The sequence below is a fragment of the Amphibalanus amphitrite genome, unplaced genomic scaffold (assembly GCF_019059575.1).
Source record: "Amphibalanus amphitrite isolate SeventyFive unplaced genomic scaffold, NRLGWU_Aamphi_draft 000449F_arrow, whole genome shotgun sequence".
Classification (NCBI taxonomy): Eukaryota; Metazoa; Arthropoda; class Thecostraca; order Balanomorpha; family Balanidae; genus Amphibalanus; species Amphibalanus amphitrite.
In genome coordinates, this window is record NW_024881943.1 from 43,284 (window position 1) to 63,785 (window position 20,502).

General features: G+C 50.0%; 1 protein-coding gene across 1 annotated transcript; it reads left to right on the forward strand.

The window, feature by feature from the left end:
* Positions 1 to 306: 306 nt before the first annotated feature.
* On the forward strand, positions 307 to 20,496 carry LOC122391688 (heme-binding protein 2-like). Its single transcript, XM_043385855.1, has 6 exons — positions 307 to 487; positions 6,408 to 6,650; positions 7,142 to 7,301; positions 15,632 to 15,806; positions 16,670 to 16,783; positions 19,867 to 20,496. Exons 1-6 carry the CDS (start codon positions 425 to 427, stop codon positions 19,937 to 19,939), a joined length of 828 nt encoding a protein of 275 aa, XP_043241790.1. The 5' UTR covers positions 307 to 424; the 3' UTR covers positions 19,940 to 20,496.
* Positions 20,497 to 20,502: the final 6 nt, after the last annotated feature.

The following is a 20,502-nucleotide window of genomic DNA, read 5'->3' on the forward strand; positions in this document are numbered from 1 at the left end:
TAGAATATAACTACAGCAGGCAATTATGATAACGATGACGCAAAGCAATTGTAACCCATTCGTCAGAGACCGCTCTACTGATTGTAACACAATTCAACTAAATGTCTGGATGCTAGACAATGTAATCAGGCTACGCTCTCTTGTGCAGTCAGCGCTGACTCACTCAAGTCGTTGCTCCCATTATTTGAGTCAGGTCTGACCTGGGCGGCGGCTCCGAGCTGCCCTGAGAGGCTCGGGCGGCGGCTCCGGGCGGCTCCGGGTAGCTCCGGACGGCGGCTCCGGGCGGCTCCGGGCAGCTCCGGGCTGCCCTGGGCGGCGGCTCCGGGCAGCTCCGCGCTGCCCGGGGCGGCGGCAGAGCCCAGGAGAGACCGGCCGGCGCGCCGACCGTCAGTCCGTCGCCGCCTGTCGCCGCGCGCTCGCCCCCATGAAGATCTCCGGTGTTGCGGTGCTCGCTCTGTGTGTGACGGCGGCCAGCTGCCTCCCACAGGTAAGGCAGCGACCTGCAGTCGAGTCTGGGGACGCGCTTACAGACCTGCTTTTGTCCATTCAGTGTTCGCTGTTACAGAGGAAGCGTCGGCGAAACTAACGCACGACCATATCGCGTTTGCTCTCCGGCGTTTGCTTCTCGGGATGAAAAAAACCTCTCACCGACCACCGTACAAACAGCATTGGCGTCTCCAAAGTGACATGTTTATACGGAACAAACGGAATCTGGCTTCCATTTGCATGCCCGATTCATTTGTCGACGGGAATCAGTTGGATATTTCCGCATTAAAGGGACTATCCCACCTTTAACATGGGGTTTGAGTTGAGATAGCCAAGTTTGCGGCGAGGTTCAGAAACCACTATCTATCTAGGTTGTAACCAACCCCCGCGGCCTCTTGGTGTTGAAGAAATTCGTTCCCTTCATTTGAAAATGGGCCTTGTACAAGGCCCTATCTTCAACATGGAGCGACCGTTAGTGTGACGTCACCACGTTTAGTCATTCTGATTTAAATGGGTTTGTTCGTTGAAAAATCGCTTAAAACTTGGTCTGAACTTTGTTGTGGTGCCTACAGAGTAAAAAGAATCAGCTTTATGACAGTAATGTGGCCTGGGGAAGGAGGTAATTTTGGGCTGTGACGTCACATATTTGAAAGTTTGTGTTTGGAATATGGGAAGCCTAAGATGTTTAATGAAAAATAAATGCCAGAACCGTGTTCCTGGTCATCCAATCTATAAAGTCGGGCACAATTTAACTGGTTTTAACAACATTTTAGAAGGTGGGATAGTCCCTTTAAGGGGACCTTCCTACCTTCAAAAACGTTAATGAATCGGCATAAAAGTGACGTATCTCGGTTCAAAAAGAGCAAAAACGATTATCTACCAAATTTCGCCTAAAATATTCACCTGTTTTCAAGATATTGCTCTTTAAATTTTGTTTACTTTTTGCGACCTTCGTTGTTCCTGTGGCGTCATTTGGAAGCAATAAAAGTGCAAAAAAGTGTATCGTAAAAGTGCGGCAGTTGCAGCAGATGTTGCACGCCAATAGCATATACCGCCACTGCTTCACAAAGACGTTAGTATAAGGTTTTAAATCTCTAATCTGCGCTGACGTCACAAATTCATATGGGACATTCAAATGCATTAGCCCCTCTGAATCCAAAGTGCTGCAACTTTGAACTTAAATATCTCCGAATTAAGACCTTTCTCGATGTTGTGAGTGCCCAAACCGGTAAGTGCGAGCCAGGGACCCCAATTTGGCTATCTCAACTCAAAACTATTGCAAGATGGGATGGTCACTTTAACTTGGACCGTAATTGACCTCATCGATTAAGATCACTGACATTTGAACGGATATACAAAGATATTATAGCAAAAATAGCACAAGCCTATGCAGATTGAAGATTGAAAACAAGATCTCTACTACATATAACCTGGTAACAAATTCGGGTTCTGGAAGGATGCATCGGCCTCTGTCTCTACCCAACTCCCTTCTAAAGACCATGTAGCGGCAAACTAACCCGACTACATGTGTCGTTTCAAACTTATTATATCGACGTCAGAATCGACGACCTTCCGAGGTTAGAAGATACGTGAGCGGAAGGCACCAAAGGTCACCATTTCCTAATATCACTGTTCCCTATAGCGGTGATGCTTTATCAGTTCTACTAAGGAAAGCAGGAGTCATTATTCGCTCGAGGAACAGCCTAGTAGCGAAGTAGTTAACCAGCTGTCCATACGAGTACATGGCTCATATGCTCCCAGTTCCCACATGTTACTACAAGAGCCAATCGCGATGGATTTTGGTAATCCGAATTCACTAAGCTAGTTCGAGTGATGTGCCCTAATACCAATACTTAACTTAGTTTGTTCCCCGTTATCACTCAGTCAAAATCGAAATGCTTCAGCGAAAATAATTTTCCTCCCGTGGTTTTAGGTCGATTGACAAACTGATCTGCTTGTGTAGCATCTCGCGGCGTCGGTCGGGTGTATTCTAACTCTGGTCGCGGGGTTGCACTGACGCACTCAATAATGCCACTTATCTTGAAAACTTACAACTCCCAGCAGCTAGCTGGCAAAGGCAGAGTACAGGACACAGGTGACAACCTTCAAGACAGGTGCGTTCAAAGAAGCAAAGGAAAGCGTCCAGTTGGAAATCTCCGTTGCCGCGGGTCCGCGCCGAATACTGATGATCCTGGGGAGCGGTACCTCATTCCTGAACAATGGATACTCGGTATCTGAAGACATCACCTTACGCAACTATCCATCCGCGCAATGTGGGAGGCGGCGCATGCCATTCTGCACATCAGATACGGATCGGCTGCCTATACGCCCGCCCCAGCCGAATGCCAACGAGGCTCCCTGGCGTGCTCCCGCCGGCCACCGTCAAAGGACTGAATTAGCCAGCGAGAGTCTCGACAACTCTCTCCAAACGCCAGATACAAAGCCCTTTGTAGGCTACTTTAAAAAAGGAAGGTGACGGATCGTTTTGATGTGCATAGTCTAAGCGAAGCAACGAGAAGAATGTCTTATGTAAGAGAATGCATACAAAATACTGAAACTTCTTTCACTCTCCCTTGCACGTACCCGCATCACAGTCAGTTGGCTTTGACGCAGCTTCAGCGCCAGGATTGTGAAGTGAGAAGGTGACAGAAAGTAGAACGGAAACTTCCAATTACGTCCAATGCATTAATGCATTAGGTATACAATAATAGAATTTCGTAATAGCTGTTCACTGTTTTCATACCATTACCTAGTTAGATACCTAGTGACATTTGCTAAGCCTTTGAGGATTTGGGTGCAGATTAGAAGACGATTAAGAACACAGATTTCGACTTTCAATATTTTTATTCCGGGAGAGAATAAAATCATTGCGCATTTTAATATCTAAAAACACATCTGCTTTTCTTTGATAAACTGATGATTGATACGTTTTCCACACTCAGGTCTTGTCCAAAAAATATCATTTCACTGGTAACAAAGTCCTCAACAAGGCTTCAGCCAGACATTAAGCACATTAGGTGCACACCTACACCAATCAAAATATTATTACAGATCAGATGTGTATTGTGTTTTAATAAATGACAAATAAAATGGGAAAGCAATTATTAAATTTCTATCCATTACATTAATGAATGACAGTAACTAACAAGTAGCAGTACACTCTCCGTTGGGTACTAACATAGTGAAAATGTACTCCAAAGTCTGGTACAATCCAGCGGCGCCAACGCGCAATTCCCCACTGGTCTGCGTATAGAGCGCGTGTCGCGCCGTTCAGTGGGGAATTACGCCAGCGCGTAATTCCCCACTGGTCTGCGTATAGAGCGCGTGTCACGCCGTTCTGGACCAAAGCTCGGCGCCTCTGTCTGTCCCCGACGGCGTTTCGCCAAATGACAACTGCGCTCAGCGCTCTCACCCCGGCTGACGAGCAGCTGACGATAGCGGGGCTGAAAAGTGCGTGTCACACCGTCCCACCGGGCTCCTCTCGGCTCAGAGTGGAGAGGAGAGGACTGTGTGGTTCTCCCGGCAGCGGGAGTGGGACCTTCCGCCGTTCCATACACAAAGTAGACCCGCCCAGGACGGCCAAGACGGCTCCTCCAGCGCTCAGCGTCTGTCTTTCTTTTACATACATTGACTTTCAAAATACAAGCGAAGAGATCGATTTTGACAGCACACCAATGTAGCACTAATGAAACTCTAAACGACACCAACCACGCCAAAATGGAAAAGCGATACCTTCTAGCCACTGACCATTGTTGCAAAGTGAAGGCGCATCGGTGGTTTCCCGTTTGTATTCACCCGTCCTCTATCTCCACGACACACCTATCCTCATTTTGGATCGCGTTTCTCCTGGCAGGCAGTCAACCCGCCAGTCATGAGGCAATAGGTGGTAGAGGTAATAGCTTCTGGCTAATCAGCAGCTCGATCTGATAGAAGTGATACCTACCGATGGCGTAATGGAAAACCGGGTCTAACGAACGGACGTTCACGCTGCTTTCGTTTCGATCAAAGTACACACTCTATAAAACGGCATGAGCTCCCACCCTTCACTATTGGAATGGAGATACAGCAGATAGGCACTAGGCAGGTACGGAATTCCGAGGCCAGACACGTAGGAGGACACGGGATTCCGGGAACGAACAGGACCACCGGCATGGGTGGAGAATGTTTGAAAAAGTTACCCCGGCCGGCGACCGATAGTCGCGGGAAGACGATATACTCACGTTGTTCTCAACGGTCATCATCAAACCCCTATTCTGACGCATGGAATAGGATGCTGTGTTTGCTCAAGGATGAGCGTTGTATCCGACACCGTATTATTCATAACATTTTTGGAATGATCGAAAAGGCAATTTCCTTTTAAATTATTATTTCTTTTTGCTTAAACTTGCAATTTCACACCGAACCCAAACCAAACCATATGCCATTTTGAGTACCTAAATGTTGCGTTTTCAGCTTTTTATTGTGTCTCAAAATAGCTACAAAAAGACAACTCACCATAGTAGAAGCTTTACAGAGAAATTGACAGATCGAACCAAGCAAAGCACTAAAATAGGTCACTGACATCCACGGGCGTAGCCTTTTTCAATGTTGGGCGGCTCTTATAATACAAACAGGGAGTCGATCCAGGAATATCGACCGGTCCCGGTCTCGTAGCTCAGTTGCTAGAGCGTTGGATTCCGCGTGGCGAGAGCACGCGGCCCGGTTACAACAGTCCGAGTTCGAAGCATGATGGCCGCTCGGTGTTTATGAGCACCCTGACGGGTACGCTCATAAACGGGTGTGGTTGCGGTTGGTGGCAGGTCAGTTGAAGGCAATGAGGTCAAGCAGTAGTTTTGAAAAAGTGCGCCGAAGGCGCGCCAAAATTTCGAAACTGAACAGGATTTGAGAGCAATCTTGGCATTGGCGACCACACGCGGGTCTTAGGGTTGGAGATTATGGCAAGTTAAGTAAATGGTAAATGCCTACCTGATTTGCAATATTACGCCCATGGAAGTCAACATTCGAAGAGCGTGAGTTTTCTTTTCTCGTATGGAGACAGCTTTTAGGATTTACAAGAGTAGAAAAGTTACCCCGGCCGCGCCGGGGTAGGCTGAAAGTTACCCCGGCCACGGCCGGGGTGGCCGGGGCAGGTTCTCCACCCATGACCACCGGACCGGTGAAATGTGACTGAAAGCATTTTTACACTCACATCGCCGTATTAACACCACCTAAAGGTGTAAATAGCAGACTGAGCACTATACGCAGGTCTATAACACGGCAATTACGCTGAGAAACTGATCAAAGCGAAATTACACCTCGTTAGTGTGCAAATCACACTCATACAACACCTTATGGAAGTGCAATTCTGAACTTTAACACCTAGCTTTTGTTCATTTACGAATAACACCTTCCTGTAGTGTAGATGATCGCGCTTCATGTGTGCTGTGTTATTGACAAAGGATCCTTGATCTGCGATTGCCGCATTTTTGTCTTGGCTCAACACTGCTCTGAAGTGTAAAGTACCGGACGGCAAAGGCGCATGCGCGTGACGCCGCTCGCTAAAAAACGCAGAATTTCAGCTACACCCTCCTGAGGTGTTTACACCCGAGGAAGGTGTAGAAAAGTTTTCAGTGGGGGCGAGAGGAATCACGGCTGTTTCGTTACACTAACTATGGCGCAAATGACGATCTGATTGGAGCTAACAGCTCACGCAAGAGCTCAGTAATGCTTCAGTTACAAAGAAATGTGAATTCGCTGGCACGGTTCGCTCTCCCTTTGTTGCTGCCATGCCACGGATGACTTTTGGTGGATCTGTTATGACAACCCATGGAAGGGTTTTGACGACAGTCAGTGAATGATCAATGCAAGAAGGGCAGTGTGGTAACACCGCGGTCCCGCCTCCCTCCCCCACACCTGACAGCTGCCGCCCCCCGTTCCCCCAGGATGGCGGCGTGCCGGCGCCGGCGGCCGAGGCCAGCCCGCCCGGTGGCGGCGGCCCGGCGCCCTCTGTGACGGCCATCCTCGACCAGCTCGGCTCCTGGTTCTCGGGCGTCTCCGGCAAACTGTACACGGCCGTCAGTGACAACCTGCGCAACCGGGTCAACCTGGACCGCGTCACCGACCAGGTGTCCACGCTGATACCGCGGTTCGACTACGCGCCCTTCACGGTCATCTCCAACAACTCGGTCAGTCGGTGGGGCGTGCCGTGGGAAATGGGGAAGGGGCGGTGTCGTGTCAGGGCTCAGGGCTCAGGGGTTGGGAGTCTGGGACGGAGGACGTGCATGCTGTTTGATTTACGGGACCATCCGCTATTGATTTCGCCATCTCCACAGCAAACTCTATATACAGCTCTGGGAATAGAAGTAGACCAAGCGTTCGACAAATGGTTGGCGTGAATCGTCGTTCGATACACGTGCATTGCCATTCGAAACACGTGCATTGCCATTCGAAACGCGTGCATAGCCAAATTCGACGCGCGTGCATGTCCGCACGGTCGTGTCATGCCGGAACCGGTCAGTGGCACGTTACGCTCGGTCGCTGCTCTCCAGCCGCGTCACGGCGCATGTGTGGTGTGTGCGGACAGGAGGCGGGGTACGAGGTGCGCCACTACCCTGTGTGTGTGGTGTGTGCGGTACGAGGTGCGCCACTACCCTCCATATATTATGTGTGCGGACAGGAGGCGGGGTACGAGGTGCGCCACTACCCGGCCCAGCTGTGGGCCTGCACTGAGGAGCCCGTCACCGTGGAGCCCATGGAGGAGGAGGCCGTCCAGTGGAACCGCACCAAACTCATGTTCGACAGACTCTTCAAGTACTTTGCCGGGGAAAACAGCCGAGGTAAGCGAGCCAAAGAACGTCGGCACACAAAAGCGCTAATCTACCTATTTATACCTAAGGTTGATACTGGCAATTCATTACACACATTGTACCTATTCTATGGTAGTGACTGATTGCATTATCAAACCACGGCACAAACACGGTCAACCATATAAGATTCAGAGAACGAATCATATGATCGTATAATCATATTATACCTACATACATTACCGACAATTTCCATTACATATCTTTTAACATCTAATAAGAACAATAATGGGGTTGTTTATGAACAAAGACATGCACATGATGGACAAAAAGTTATATAATAGGTATCCAGCATTAACACATAACCAAATACCAAGTGGAGCTCTGACGGCGTGCACTACTTCCATTTCACTTTTATTTCATAGCCATATTGGATGCTGATGTATGATATCTGGACTCGACAAATTCCCATTTTCACCGCCCGCGGATAGGGGCAACAACACACCACCCGATCCTGTAGCTCCTACGTGGGTTTTCCGAGTATCGCGGAGAGCGGTCGGATCGCACCGCGGCCCGACGACAGAGACGAGCCAGGGAAAGTGACGACAATCGGCGCGTTTCATCATCTCCGACACACAATGTCACGGCAGGCGGTGGAAAGCACAGTATTCTAGCACAGTAGTCCACTGTAGTCTATCTTACGGTGGGGAAGGAGCGCCTGTGGACTATGGAGCGCGGAAGGGACAATCTGTGGGCTGTCGTCTGTTCTTTGAGGAAGAAACGTTCCGCGCAACAAGCGTTCAATGAACAATGTCGTGTTCTTTGAGCGAGGAAGAAGCGGAGTATGATCTGTTCTTTGAGCTCGGAGAGTGTTCAAGCGGAATATGGCCTCTTTTAGCGGGAAGGATCTGTATCATCGGACGATTTCATACAGACCCACAGCAAAGCGATGACAAGGCGCATTACAATGAGCGAGGGAAATCTACTATTATAAATCCTAGAAAATCCGCCCACGCCGTCGGGGTTACTCCCTAAAAGGCTTATTACGGCGCCGTCGATTGACGCAGGAGGGTGAAATTTTCACGACTCGTGGGTCACGTCATTCAACAGGTCGTATTAGATTTTGGGCACGATTCGGCCGGGGGTGCGCCCGTGGCGCGTGCTCATGTGCGCCATAGGGTTAACATTAAAAACGGCAAAAACAGGCTATTGCTCGGGAACGGTAAGGGCTACGGGGCTGAAATTTTCACGCAAAGTCGAGCGCGTGCACTCATTTGTCGTATTAAATTTTCGACGGTGTGGGTTCAGCGGTGTGCACGTGGTGGGGCCGCGACCGGTGCCGAGCAGAAGGCACGTGCTTTAGGCTCAGTTGTTCGCTTGCAGAACTGAGCGAAATCAGAGCCGGGAGGTCATTGACCTTTGACAACCAAGGCGGACACAAGGCACCCCTCGCCAAGGGGATTCGCCAATAAATACGATAAATTTGTTTTTGCAATATCTCAGCCGTTTCTGGGCCGATTTAGCTGAAACTTGGACTGTCGGTGGTAGTGTAGGGTAGTGTAGTGTAGGGTAGGGTAGGGTAGGGTAGTGTAGGGGTAGGGGTAGGGTAGGGTAATGTAGGGGTAGGGTAGGTTAGGGTAGGTTAGGGTAGGGTAGGTTAGGGTAGTGTAGGTAGGGTAGGGTAGGGTAGGGTAGGGTAGGTTAGGGTAGTGTAGGGTAGGGTAGGGTAGGGACTAGGGTAGGGTATGGTAGGGTAGGGTAGGGTAGGGTAGGGTAGGGTAGAGTTAGGTAGGGTAGGGTAGGGTAGGTAGGGTAGGTAGGGTAGGGTAGGGTAGGGGAAGGGGTAGGGTAGGGTAGGGTAGGGTATGAGTAGGGTAGGGTAGGGGTAGGGTAGGGTATGGTAGGTTAGGGTAGGTTAGGGTAGGTTAGGGTAGGGTACACTGAAAACAATTTAACCCAAGGCCGGCGAGTAAATCGGTGTTTCACGGGTACCCCTATCCGCAACCATTTTTAACCGCCCTCCCAGGAGTAGTGCTAGGTCCCATTGCGGTGTAGGCGTACTTGCTCTGAGCGGATATAACCGCTGTCAGCGAACATGTCCGCTGAGAGCAGGGACGACTACACTGCAATGGGACCTTACTGTACCCCTGGGAGGGTGGTTAAAAATGGTTGCGGATAGGGGTACCCGCGAAACACCGGTTTACTCGCCGGCCTTGGGTTAAATTGTTTTCAGTGTAGGGTAGGTTAGGGTAGTGTAGGGTAGGGTAGGGTAGGGTAGGTTAGGGTAGTGTAGGGTAGGGTAGGGTAGGGACTAGGGTAGGGTAGGGTAGGGACTAGGGTAGGGTATGGTAGGGTAGGGTAGGGTAGGGTAGGGTAGGGTAGAGTTAGGTAGGGTAGGGTAGGGTAGGTAGGGTAGGTAGGGTAGGGTAGGGGAAGGGGAAGGGGTAGGGTAGGGTAGGGTAGGAGTAGGGTAGGGTAGGGTAGGGTAGTGTAGGGGTAGGGTAGGGTAGGGTAGTGTAGGGATAGGGTAGGGTAGGGTAGGGTAGGGTAGTGTAGTGTAGGGGTAGGGTAGGGTAATGTAGGGGTAGGGTAGGGTAGGGTTGTGTTCAAAAAGGGCCCAACATACAAAACACTTGAACACTTCGCAACTATCACCATCCCTCACAGTTCAATTAAAAACAGCTACCCAAATCTACCCAAATAATACAGCTAAAAATACAAGTCAATCACCCAAACGAATGCACCCGTAACATAACATAACTCAAAACATACAGTTATCGCGTAAACCTGTACCTCTAATATTATAAATCCTAAAAAGTCCGCCGCCGTCGGGGTTACTCCCAAAATGGCTTATTACGGCGCCGTCGATTGACGCAGGAGGGTGAAATTTTTGTCACTCGTGGGTCGCGTCATTCAACAGGTCGTATTAAATTTTGGGCACGATGCGGCCGGGGGTGCGCCCGTGGCGCGCGCTCACGTGGTGTGCCATAGGGTTTACACTAGAATCGGCAACAGACTATTGCTCGGGAACGGTAAGGGCTACGGGGGTGAAATTTTCGCTGTAAGTCGGACGCGTGCACTAATTTGTCGTATTAAATTTTCGAGGGGGTGGGTTCAGCGGTGTGCACGTGGTGGGGCCGCGACCGGCGCCGAGCAGAAGGCACGTGCGTTAGGCTCAGTTTCTTCGTTTGCAAAACTGAGCGAAATCAGAGCCGGGAGGTCGTTGACCTTTGGCAACGAATACCGACGCCGGGCACCGCTCGCCAAGAGGATTCGCCAGTAAATACAATTAATTTGTTTTTGCAATATCTCAGCCGTTTCTGGGCCGATTTAGCTGAAACTTGGATTGTCGGTGGTAGTGTAGGGTAGGGTAGGGTAGAGTAGGGTAGGGTAGGGTAGGGTAGGGTAGGGTAGGGTAGGGTAGGGTAGGGAAGGGTAGGGAAGGGTAGGCTAGGGTAGGGTAGGGTAGGGTAGGGTAGGACAGGGTAGGGTAGGGGTAGGGTAGGGTAGGGTAGGGTAGGTAGGGTAGTGTAGGGTTAGGGGTAGGGTAGGGTAGGGTAGTGTAAGGGTAGGGTAGGGTAGGATAGGGTAGGGTAGGGTAGGGATAGGGTAGGATAGGGTAGGGTAGGGTAGGGTAGGGTAGTGTAGGGTTAGGGGTAGGGTAGGGTAGGGTAGGGTAGTGTAAGGGTAGGGTAGGGTAGGGTAGGGTAGTGTATGGTAGGGTAGGGGTAGGGTAGGGTAGTGTAGTGTAGGGGTAGGGTAGTGTAGGGTAGTGTAGGGTAGGGTAGGGTAGGGGTAGAGTAGGGTAGGGTAGGGTAGGGTAGGGTAGGGGTAGAGTAGGGTAGGGTAGGGTAGGGTAGGGTAGGGTAGGGTAGGGTAGGCTAGGGTAGGGTAGGGTAGGGTAGGGTAGGGTTGAATTGAGTAACATCCTAACTTATACAAAGGGCTCGAACAACTCGCATGCATCACCATCATACTTTACAGTTCAATTAAAAGCAGTTACCCAGTTCTACAGAAGTAATACCAATAAAAATGCAAGTTTCTACACCCAAACTAATGCATCCGTTAATCATACGTATCAAAACATACGTTATCGCGTAAACCTGTACCTCTAGTAAATCTTAAAAAGTCCGCCGCCGCCCACGCCGCCGCCGTCGGGGTTACTCCCAAAAAGGCTTATTGCGGCGCCGTCGATTGACGCAGGAGGGTGAAATTTTCACCACTCGTGGGTCACGTAAATGAACAGGTCGTATTAAATTTTGGGCACGATGCGGCCGGGGGTGCGCCCGTGGCGCGTGCTCATGTGCGCCATAGGGTTAGCATTAGAATCGGCAAAAACAGGCTATTGCTCGGGAACGGTAAGGGCTGCGGAGGTGAAATTTTCACGCCAATTCGAGCCCGTGCATTCATTTGTCGTATTAAATTTTCGAGGGTGTGGGTTCAGCGGTGTGCACGTGGTGGGGCCGCGACCGGCGCCGAGCAGAGGGCACGTGCTTTAGGCTCAGTTGTTCGCTTAAAAACTGAGTCAAAAGCATCAGAGCCGGGAGGTCGTTGACCTTTGACAACGAAGGCCGACACAAGGCACCGCTCGCCAAGGGGTTTCGCCAGTAAATACAATTAATTTGTTCTTGCAATATCTCAGCCGTTTCTGGGCCGATTTAGCTGAAACTTGGACTGTCGGTGGCAGTGTAGGGTAGGGTAGGGTAGGGTAGGGTAGGGTAGGGTAGGGGTAGGGTAGGGTAGGGTAGGGGTAGGGTAGTGTAGTGTAGGGTAGGGTAGGGTAGGGTAGGGTAGGGTAGGGTAGGGTAGGGTAGGGTAGTGTAGGGGTAGGGGTAGGGTAGGGTAGTGTAGGGGTAGAGTAGGGTAGGGTAGGGTAGGGTAGGTTAGGGGTAGGGTAGGGTAGTGTAGAGCTAGGGGTAGGGTAGGGTAGGGTAGGGTAGGGGTAGGGGTAGGGTAGGATAGGGTAGGGGTAAGGTAGGGTAGGGCAGGGGTAGGGTAGGGTAGGGTAGGGTCGGGTAGGGTAGGGTAGGGTAGAGTAGGGTAGGGTAGGGTAGGGTAGGGTAGGGTAGGGTAGGGTAGGGTAGGGTAGTATAAGGGTAGGGTAGGGTAGGGTGGGGTAGGGTAGGGTAGGGTACACTGAGAAAAATCCTGACTCCGCATGACACCCCAAGGGGGAGTTCACCAAAACGACACCCCAAAACTCCCAGGTGGTACTCCTCATTACACTCCCTCCAAAACTCTCCATTACACCCCAAAACTTCCCTCGATAAACTCTCTGTAACCCTCCCTACCGTTTTAGAAAACTCTTCATTACTCTTCTTTACCCTATCAAAACAAACAACATACTCCCTGAAACTCCCTTCCATTACTCTCAATGACTCTCCTATTGCCTCATACTTACTCCTGATTACTCCATTCCATTATTCCCCAAAACTCCGCTTACAGCTTCATGGTATACCTCTAGCTACTCCCCATCAAACTCACCCAAACTTCCCATCACTCCACCCCAGTCCCTCCCCCCCCCCGAAAATAAATATTGGACGAATAGCGTAACCACCCAAAGCTCGTGTACCGAAGCATAGATAAAAATATATATATTTCAAGAAATGTGTATTCATAGTCCGGGGCGGTGGGAGGCTTAAAAAATTGACAAACGCTTTTGACATACCGCCGCGGCACGCTTTCCGGGGATCTCACTCCATATGCTTCACGGTCGCGAGTTTTGATGCTAAAAATCTAAAAGGAGGCCTACCACAGCAGGAATGCTTGGTCTGGTGGTGCTGCTACAACCTCCTGGGCCTCGACGAATACTGCGTCTTCTTCGTCCAGCTCTCCCTTCACGATGGTGGGATGGATATTTTGCTGGCCTCCGTTGGCTTCTGACGTGTCTTGCGGGATGCGCTGCGGGCTCTCCAGCTCATCCCCTGCAAAATGTTAATAACCATGAAATTATAGGTACACTTAACATTGCGTGGGAGGAAATGGATGAGAAAGAAAAAAAGAGAAGGAGGGAAATAATGAAGGAGGGAGGGAGGGAAGGAGGGGAGGGATGAAGGAAGGAAGGAAGGAAGGAAGGAAGGGAGGGAGGGAGAGAGGGAGAAAGAAAGGAAGAGAGAGGGGAGGGGAAAGAGGGAGTGAGAAAGGAAGCGAGGAAAGATGGAAGGAAGAAATGAGGGAGGAGACTGAGAGGTTGGCAGATGAGACAAGATGGACGAGACGAGACACACGCGACCTGACGTGTTGGCACTGATACTGTATTTCGGCACATGATGTCAAAATAATGAAAGCAAGAGATTGCAAAGTTAGCATATTTTTTATGCACTACAATTTTGATAAAGTTAAGTTTCAGTGAAAGTCTAAAGGGCCAGTTAACAGCCTCCATCTTAGTTGCAGACAGAGTAGGGAAATGCTATAAAACGTAGGTTTTTGAGCGCTCAAAAAGTTGAGCAGGTCGCTAAAAATAAGCTAAGGACGTTATACGCTGCATAGGTACCCATGTTAACATTAAAGAACGAAATTCAATTATGGACACTTTCTAAAAACATACAACAATTTAGACAAAATGCTGGTTAAACATGCTGGTTTGTCGGTGGTTTTCATCATTCATGGGCAGTGGCAGTGGTAGGTAATTATTGATTTTTTTATATATAGGGGCTAGGAAAATAAAGGCTTTTATGCCAAGATAGTTTAATTGTCTGGCTCTGCTTTGAATGCCCTTCAAATTTGATATTTTTCATCGATATGGATATTAAAATAATTGGGCAATAACAATAGGATCCATGACGTTTAATGCTTGTGTAATCCTAACTTTCCAATTTATTCCAGGGAAATAATGCATGACATTTGCCAAAAGTAATACCTAGAAACTCAGAGCATGCTGTTTCCGATCTTTATCTCACTCAGGAACGAAACAAATCAATTACCCTTACAGAGACCATTCCAGCCCATCAAGAACATGGGGTTACCATGTGTTCTCATCACAGCATTATAACACTTTGCACTATAAAAGCATGATGAGAAATACAGCTAAGCTTACCTTTAAATCCAAAGTAGGGTCCAATTATCCGTCACTGTATAGGTCAGGTCCGTCTAAGTCAACACGCTCTTCACTAACACCTCGCCCGCCGCCCCGCACAACGTGCTGTATACTACGCGCAAAAGATGGCGGCCACCGGCAGCCTCGCGACGTATGCTAAAACCCCTTCGTAACTCCCCTTTTACTCCTGTCGGAACGTTCGGGAAGAGTTTTTCGGAAGTAATGGAGAGTTGTGTCACAGAGTTATGGGGTGTCACACATGGAGTCATTTCGCCATCCATTAAGAACTCTTGAAAACTCTTTCACAAAATGAGGAAGGCTCGAAGTTACCCTAGAACACACTCAAGAACTCTGCTGGAAAGGGTGTTATCAATGGTTTTCAGGAGTTTTCAGAGGAGCATTTTCAAGAGTTTTGACCCGTATGGAGTCAATTTTTTTCTCAGTGTAGGATAGGGGATTGTAGGGTAGGGTAGGGTAGGGGATTGTAGGGTAGGGTAGGGTAGGGTAGAGTAGGGTAGGGTAGGGTAGGTTAGTGTAGGGTAGGGTAGGGTAGAGTAAAGTAGGGTAGTAGGGTAGGGTAGGGTAGGGTAGGGTAGGGTAGGGTAGGGTAGGGTAGGTAGGGTAGGGTAAGGTAGGGTAGGTAGGGTAGGGTAGGGTAGTGGTAAGGTAGGGTGGGGTAGGGTAGTGTAGTGTAGGGGTAGGGTAGGGTAGGGTATGGTAGGGTAGGGTAGGGTAGGGTAGGTAGGGTAGGGTAGGGTAGGGTAGGGTAGTGTAGGGGTAGGGTAGGGTAGGGTAGGGTAGGGTAGGGTTGTGTTCAGTAACATCTCAACTTACAAAGGGCTCGAAGAACTCGCATGCATCACCATCATACCTTACAGTTCAATTAAAAGCAGTTACCCACTTCTACAAAAATCATACCAATAAAAATGCAAGTTTCTACACCCAAACTAATGCATCCGTTAATCATATATATCAAAACATACAGTTATCGCGTAAACCTGTACCTCTAGTATCTATAAAGTGCTATAATGTGCATCATGACAGCGATGGAAAGGTGCAATAGGCGTCATGCACGAGGAAATAACGTACAGTTTCTTAGCTTATGGCATGTACCATGGCAAGGCTGATCAATGGAAAGTCAAGGAATGGAGAAAGCACGATCAGGGTTTCTGTGCTGTCCGTCTACTTGACCCTGCGTTAGGTGCTTCCATAGCACACTGCGGCATGACTCGCTGGTTTGTGATAAAAAGGGCATATTGCCTATCTGCAGTAGGGCGCAGTATTGTCTCCAGACTGACCGACCCCTGCTCTGTTCCCCGTTGCGCAGATGAGAAGATCCAGATGACGCTGCCGCAAACGACGCGGTTCGACGCCTACTCGGAGAGCCCGACGTACCGCCTGTGCTGGTACCTGCCGCACGCGCTGCAGAACAGCCCGCCGCCCACGCCCGACGACTCGTACGTCGAGGTGGCCCTGCTGCCGGCCAGGACTGTCATCGCGCGGTGAGTCCGCGACACCCGAGTCGACACACGTCCCACACACAATTACACGATGTTCCTTCAGGCCCTCAAGGCACGAGTGTGCAATCCATCGAGGTTTGTGCAAACTGTTTCCCGGAAGGGAGGAGAAACCGCGGCTATCCGGCGGCTCGTGGCACGTCGTCCGGCTATTCATTAGCCGGGGCGCCCGAAGTAGATCGAGAGCGGGGCGCCTCGGCTCTGAGCTGGTCGTGTTCCACCGTTACCCGCCGGCGGCGGTTCCGAGAGAGGCGGACCGGGCCGCCGACCGGCTCATATGCATACGGCTAATTCAGACAGTCTGAGAGCCAAACGGCGACGGTCCAACGTGACAGAAAACAGCGTGGTCCGACGGCCACACCTGACAGGATCGGACACCAGGAGCGCCGGCTAAATGATGTGCTCACACGAACGAGCACTAATTTGCTGGAAAATGTTCCCGTGCTATGTGCTACACAGCTTTTAGCACATAGTGTGAGCTCCAGCGTGATGCACTAGAAGTAGAAATTGACTATTTAGTGGCACGCTTTCAGCCCCGATGTGGAGTTGCACAATCGCTTTATGGGGGAGTGATTAATATAACAGCAGCCTGCGGAAATCCCGCAGAAAATCACCGAGTCATGTGTTCCTATTGTGTCATCCCTCGGCGTGTGAGGACTGGGAACTTTGATGACTGCGACGTTCCCTGGCAGCATCCGCCTACTAGCCTAAGACCCTTCGAGTTTTCACGTCCTATACACACGCCGTTGTAATCAGTGCGCACTGCCCAGTATTCGCGCCGGTATTTTCCCAAGCCCGGTGTATGCACCCCGGTCCGGTCCAGTGACGCCCGCGGCGGTGCGTTGCAGGCGGTTCGGCGGCTACGTGGTCTACCGGCGCGGCTGGGACCGCGCCGCGTTCGCCCTGGAGAAGATCACCCGCGAGCACGGCCTGCAAAACATCGACTTCACCAAGTACTACAGGTGGGTGCCGCAGAGAGGCGCGCCCGACTCGGAACAGGCTGGGCCGTGTGTACAAGCCTGGAATTAATATGATCTTCGAAGTTCAAAGATATCTGTCCAAAAATCGACAAAGTCACACTGCACTGATGATCTATCGGTTAAAACAAACGTCAAAGGTGATTTTTGCCACGTCAAAATGCTTTCTTTTTTAACATTTAAATCATTTTTAATTGTTTCCTTCCTTTCTGCTCCATTCTTCGGTATTAGTAACGAGCTACGCCTTAATCTATCACACCTAATGCTAATGACAAATCCATAACTTATCAAGGAAACGATCTACCCTCAATCTATCCGACGATACTCGAACTGCACATCAGACAAACAGAAATGTCAAAGCGTGTTCCAGTTGTCAGCTGTCAGAGCTGCTCCGCCCCCCCCCTCTCTCTCTCTCTCTCTCTCTCTCTCTCTCTCTCTCTCTCTCTCTCTCTCTCTCTCTCTCTCTCTCCCATGGACCTCCGTCCGGCGCCGTCCCCGTACCGTTAAGGTCTAGCTACACCAGGGGCGGATCCAGAAAATCTCCAAGGGAGGGGCCATTAGAAACCAGGAGGCCCCCATAATCCCACCTGTTGGAGGCCCCATCTTCCCACTTGTTGGCCCCCCCCCCCCAAAAAAAAACTGCGTCTATTGAGCTTATCTAGCTGTTCAGGCAACATCTCAACATGAATAGCCACTTTATTTTCAGGAGGCCCCCTTTTCAGCTTTTTAACTTTTTATTTTATTTTTGAAAAAAATCGGCCAAGGGGGGGGGGCCATGGCCCCATGGCCCCCCCCCCCCTTGTATCCGCGCCTGAGCTACACTATGCGGGATCCTACGTCCGTGATCTGCGTGTTTGCGGGTTTTGCAGAAAATCGGTACGCAGGTCAAGTTCAGCTGATAGGAAATACACAGGGTCGGCTACACTGGGGTCACGCAGATTCAGTCAAGGAAATCCCGGACGTTCAGTACAGGAAATGCCGGATAGTCAGGACAGTCAGGATGTTCCGTACCGATATAAAGTTCAGAGCTACGAACTTTTTTGCAGAATCTGCGTGATTCCGTGATATGACACAGTTGTTGGCGCACTTGGTGGCACACCGTATGAATCCAAGTGACGTAATTAATAATTATTTCTTTAATTTTCATGTGTTTTTGATGTTTTATTAACAAAATAGACTAATCATTAATAAAATAGTATAGAAGATAGCAAACTTACGCGTTTGTTGCGAAACCATTTATTAGTTGTCATTATTATGTCAGAATACAATAATAGGTACACGGAAATTCTGGAAAAACGCAGAAACCGATGTCAAGGGAGTCTCGCAATCTCGGATCTGCAGATCACGCACGTAATTTCCTGGACGGTCACGCATAGTGTAGCTTAGGCTTTACACGCTGTTACGGGCTGGACTGCAGGTCCGACCGACTGGCCCAGCAGGGGGCGCTTTTCCCCGCTCCTCCCTCGTCCCAGCAGAGGCACTCCTCTCCGGCCGGCTTTTTGTACTTAGAGAGCCACCAGGCCCATTACCTGGCTTCACACAAAAACCGATTGACTGTCATTATTCGGAAGAGAAACATCAGTTCCGCGCACGCATCCTAGTCGTGCAGATAAACGTGTCAAAGTCTGGGCTTGGGCGACTTCTCGTTATAAAACAAGAGACGCGGATATTGGCAGTGATGCAGGGATCACTAATCAGCGTTTTACGAGCTCTCCCTGTGCTTTCGGGCAACTTATTGTGGTAGATACCAAGTTTCGAACATAATTGTCTTCTGTTCTTTCAGTTCTAAACTGATGGCATTTTCGGCGCGACATAAGCAAGCAGTAAGGCGAAGCACAAAGTAAAACACAGCTGATTGACGAATAAATTCCTCCCGGCATTTTGCCTACTTAACGATCAAACGTCAAGCAACCCTCTCCCTTATAGTTCTACTCTCGAGTCATTTGCAAGAACTTTATTGAATAATTTTATTGAGCACAAATGCAATATAGTAGCCGTGTCAAGTTTCTAAGCCTGACCGAAATCACATATAAAGACGAGTGATTCGAGAGCTAGACGAGCAATATCCGCATCGACATAAACAAGGATTATGATCGACATCATCGTAACCAGGCGCCCATAGGGTCACGGCTATGAAAACGATGGTAGAATCACATTTACGTTGGACGTAAAACCGGGCCGGGGGTAATATTTTGCATACGCTGGACAGTTGGGCCATCCCAGATATTTGCGGCCAGGCGCCAACTTTATGTCAGAGTTGTAATGGTTCCACCGTCTGCCCCGTCCCTCACCCCGCGCGCCTGAAGGGACTGGCGATGTTTGTATGCGGGGAGAAAACGCCATTATGACTGACCCTCGCTGCGGAGAAAGTGCGCCTGTCGGCACGACGGCTCTGGCACGGCCGGGTCAGATCGCTGATACTGAGTGCACGCCAACGGGCGGGGCCGCCTCCTCGCGTCCGCCCTGTTCAATAGGCCGGGAATGCCCGCCCAGTGTCCAGGTCGGCCGTAGAAAGCTGGCAGAAGTGAATAGTAGAGCTCGCAGAGCGTTCGAGCCGAATGACGGCGAACGTTTCTCAGTCAGCGATTTGCTTAGATGTGCCTGACCACGGACGCGTGATGTGACCCAGGTCATGGGCTGGCCGCAAAAATGGCTTCAATTTACACTCAGCTACTATATATTCCAATTCAAACTCAATGCATGCTGAGAAATGCTTTCGCAGACATACGGCACGAGTTACGCTCAGGTGGCAGCAGAGAGAACTTCCGATGTCGATCACTAGGCTGTGCAATAGTCGTACACCATGTGCGTACAATCCGAGGGTCGCTCTCACACAAACAACTATACCAAATTTAGCATTTGTTACTACAGGAACCGAATACTTCGCTAGGCGAGCTCCTCATTAGCTGCAATCAACCCTCGTGTAAACCTTCACGCCCGCCTCCCGAGTCCCATCCTGTACCCTATTGGGGCAGGTCACCGCTGAGCGCCCGCTCCTCACCTTACCCCTGCGCTCCCTATTCCACCTGGAGCTCCCACGCCCGCACTGACCGTTCGTCCCTTCGCAGTGTCAACTACGACCCTCTGCTCAAGTTCTGGAACCGTAAGAACGAAGTCTGGTTCGAGCTGCAGGCCAACTAGACGCCGTCGACTGCCGCAACTGCCGATAACACCGAAACGCGACGCTGAAAAACTACCGTCAGCGTCAGTGCCCGATCGGCGTCTGCTTCGTGATTATTTTGGCGACAGAGGCAACTATGCAGTCAGCTCTCAGTTTGAGGTCTTATCATAACGACCGAACAAGAGTTTCATCTTCATTCTTGATCTGCCAAAGTAGGACGCATTACGGCAAGAGCCGTAATGGCAAGAGGCAAGAGCCGTCCCTTGAAGTCAAGGGAACTGCGTCCAAAGACACGCACCACCCGCCGTGCCCTCGCAGAGGGCCCGGCGCATGCTAGCTATTCGTTGAGCGAGTGTAGAGCGTGATAGGCCCTGTATCCGGCCGCAGTTGTTGCCTGTTTTTATAGGTGTGCTAGAGACTGTAATTGCATTGTTATTACGTTTGTTGTTTGTATTGTTATTACGTTTGTTGTTTGTATTGTTATTACGTTTGTTGTTTGTATTGTTATTTGTTATTGTTATATTATACTACGTCACTATCGTCAAGTAGAAGTCTATAAATATACTCATAAGTCTGATTTGTA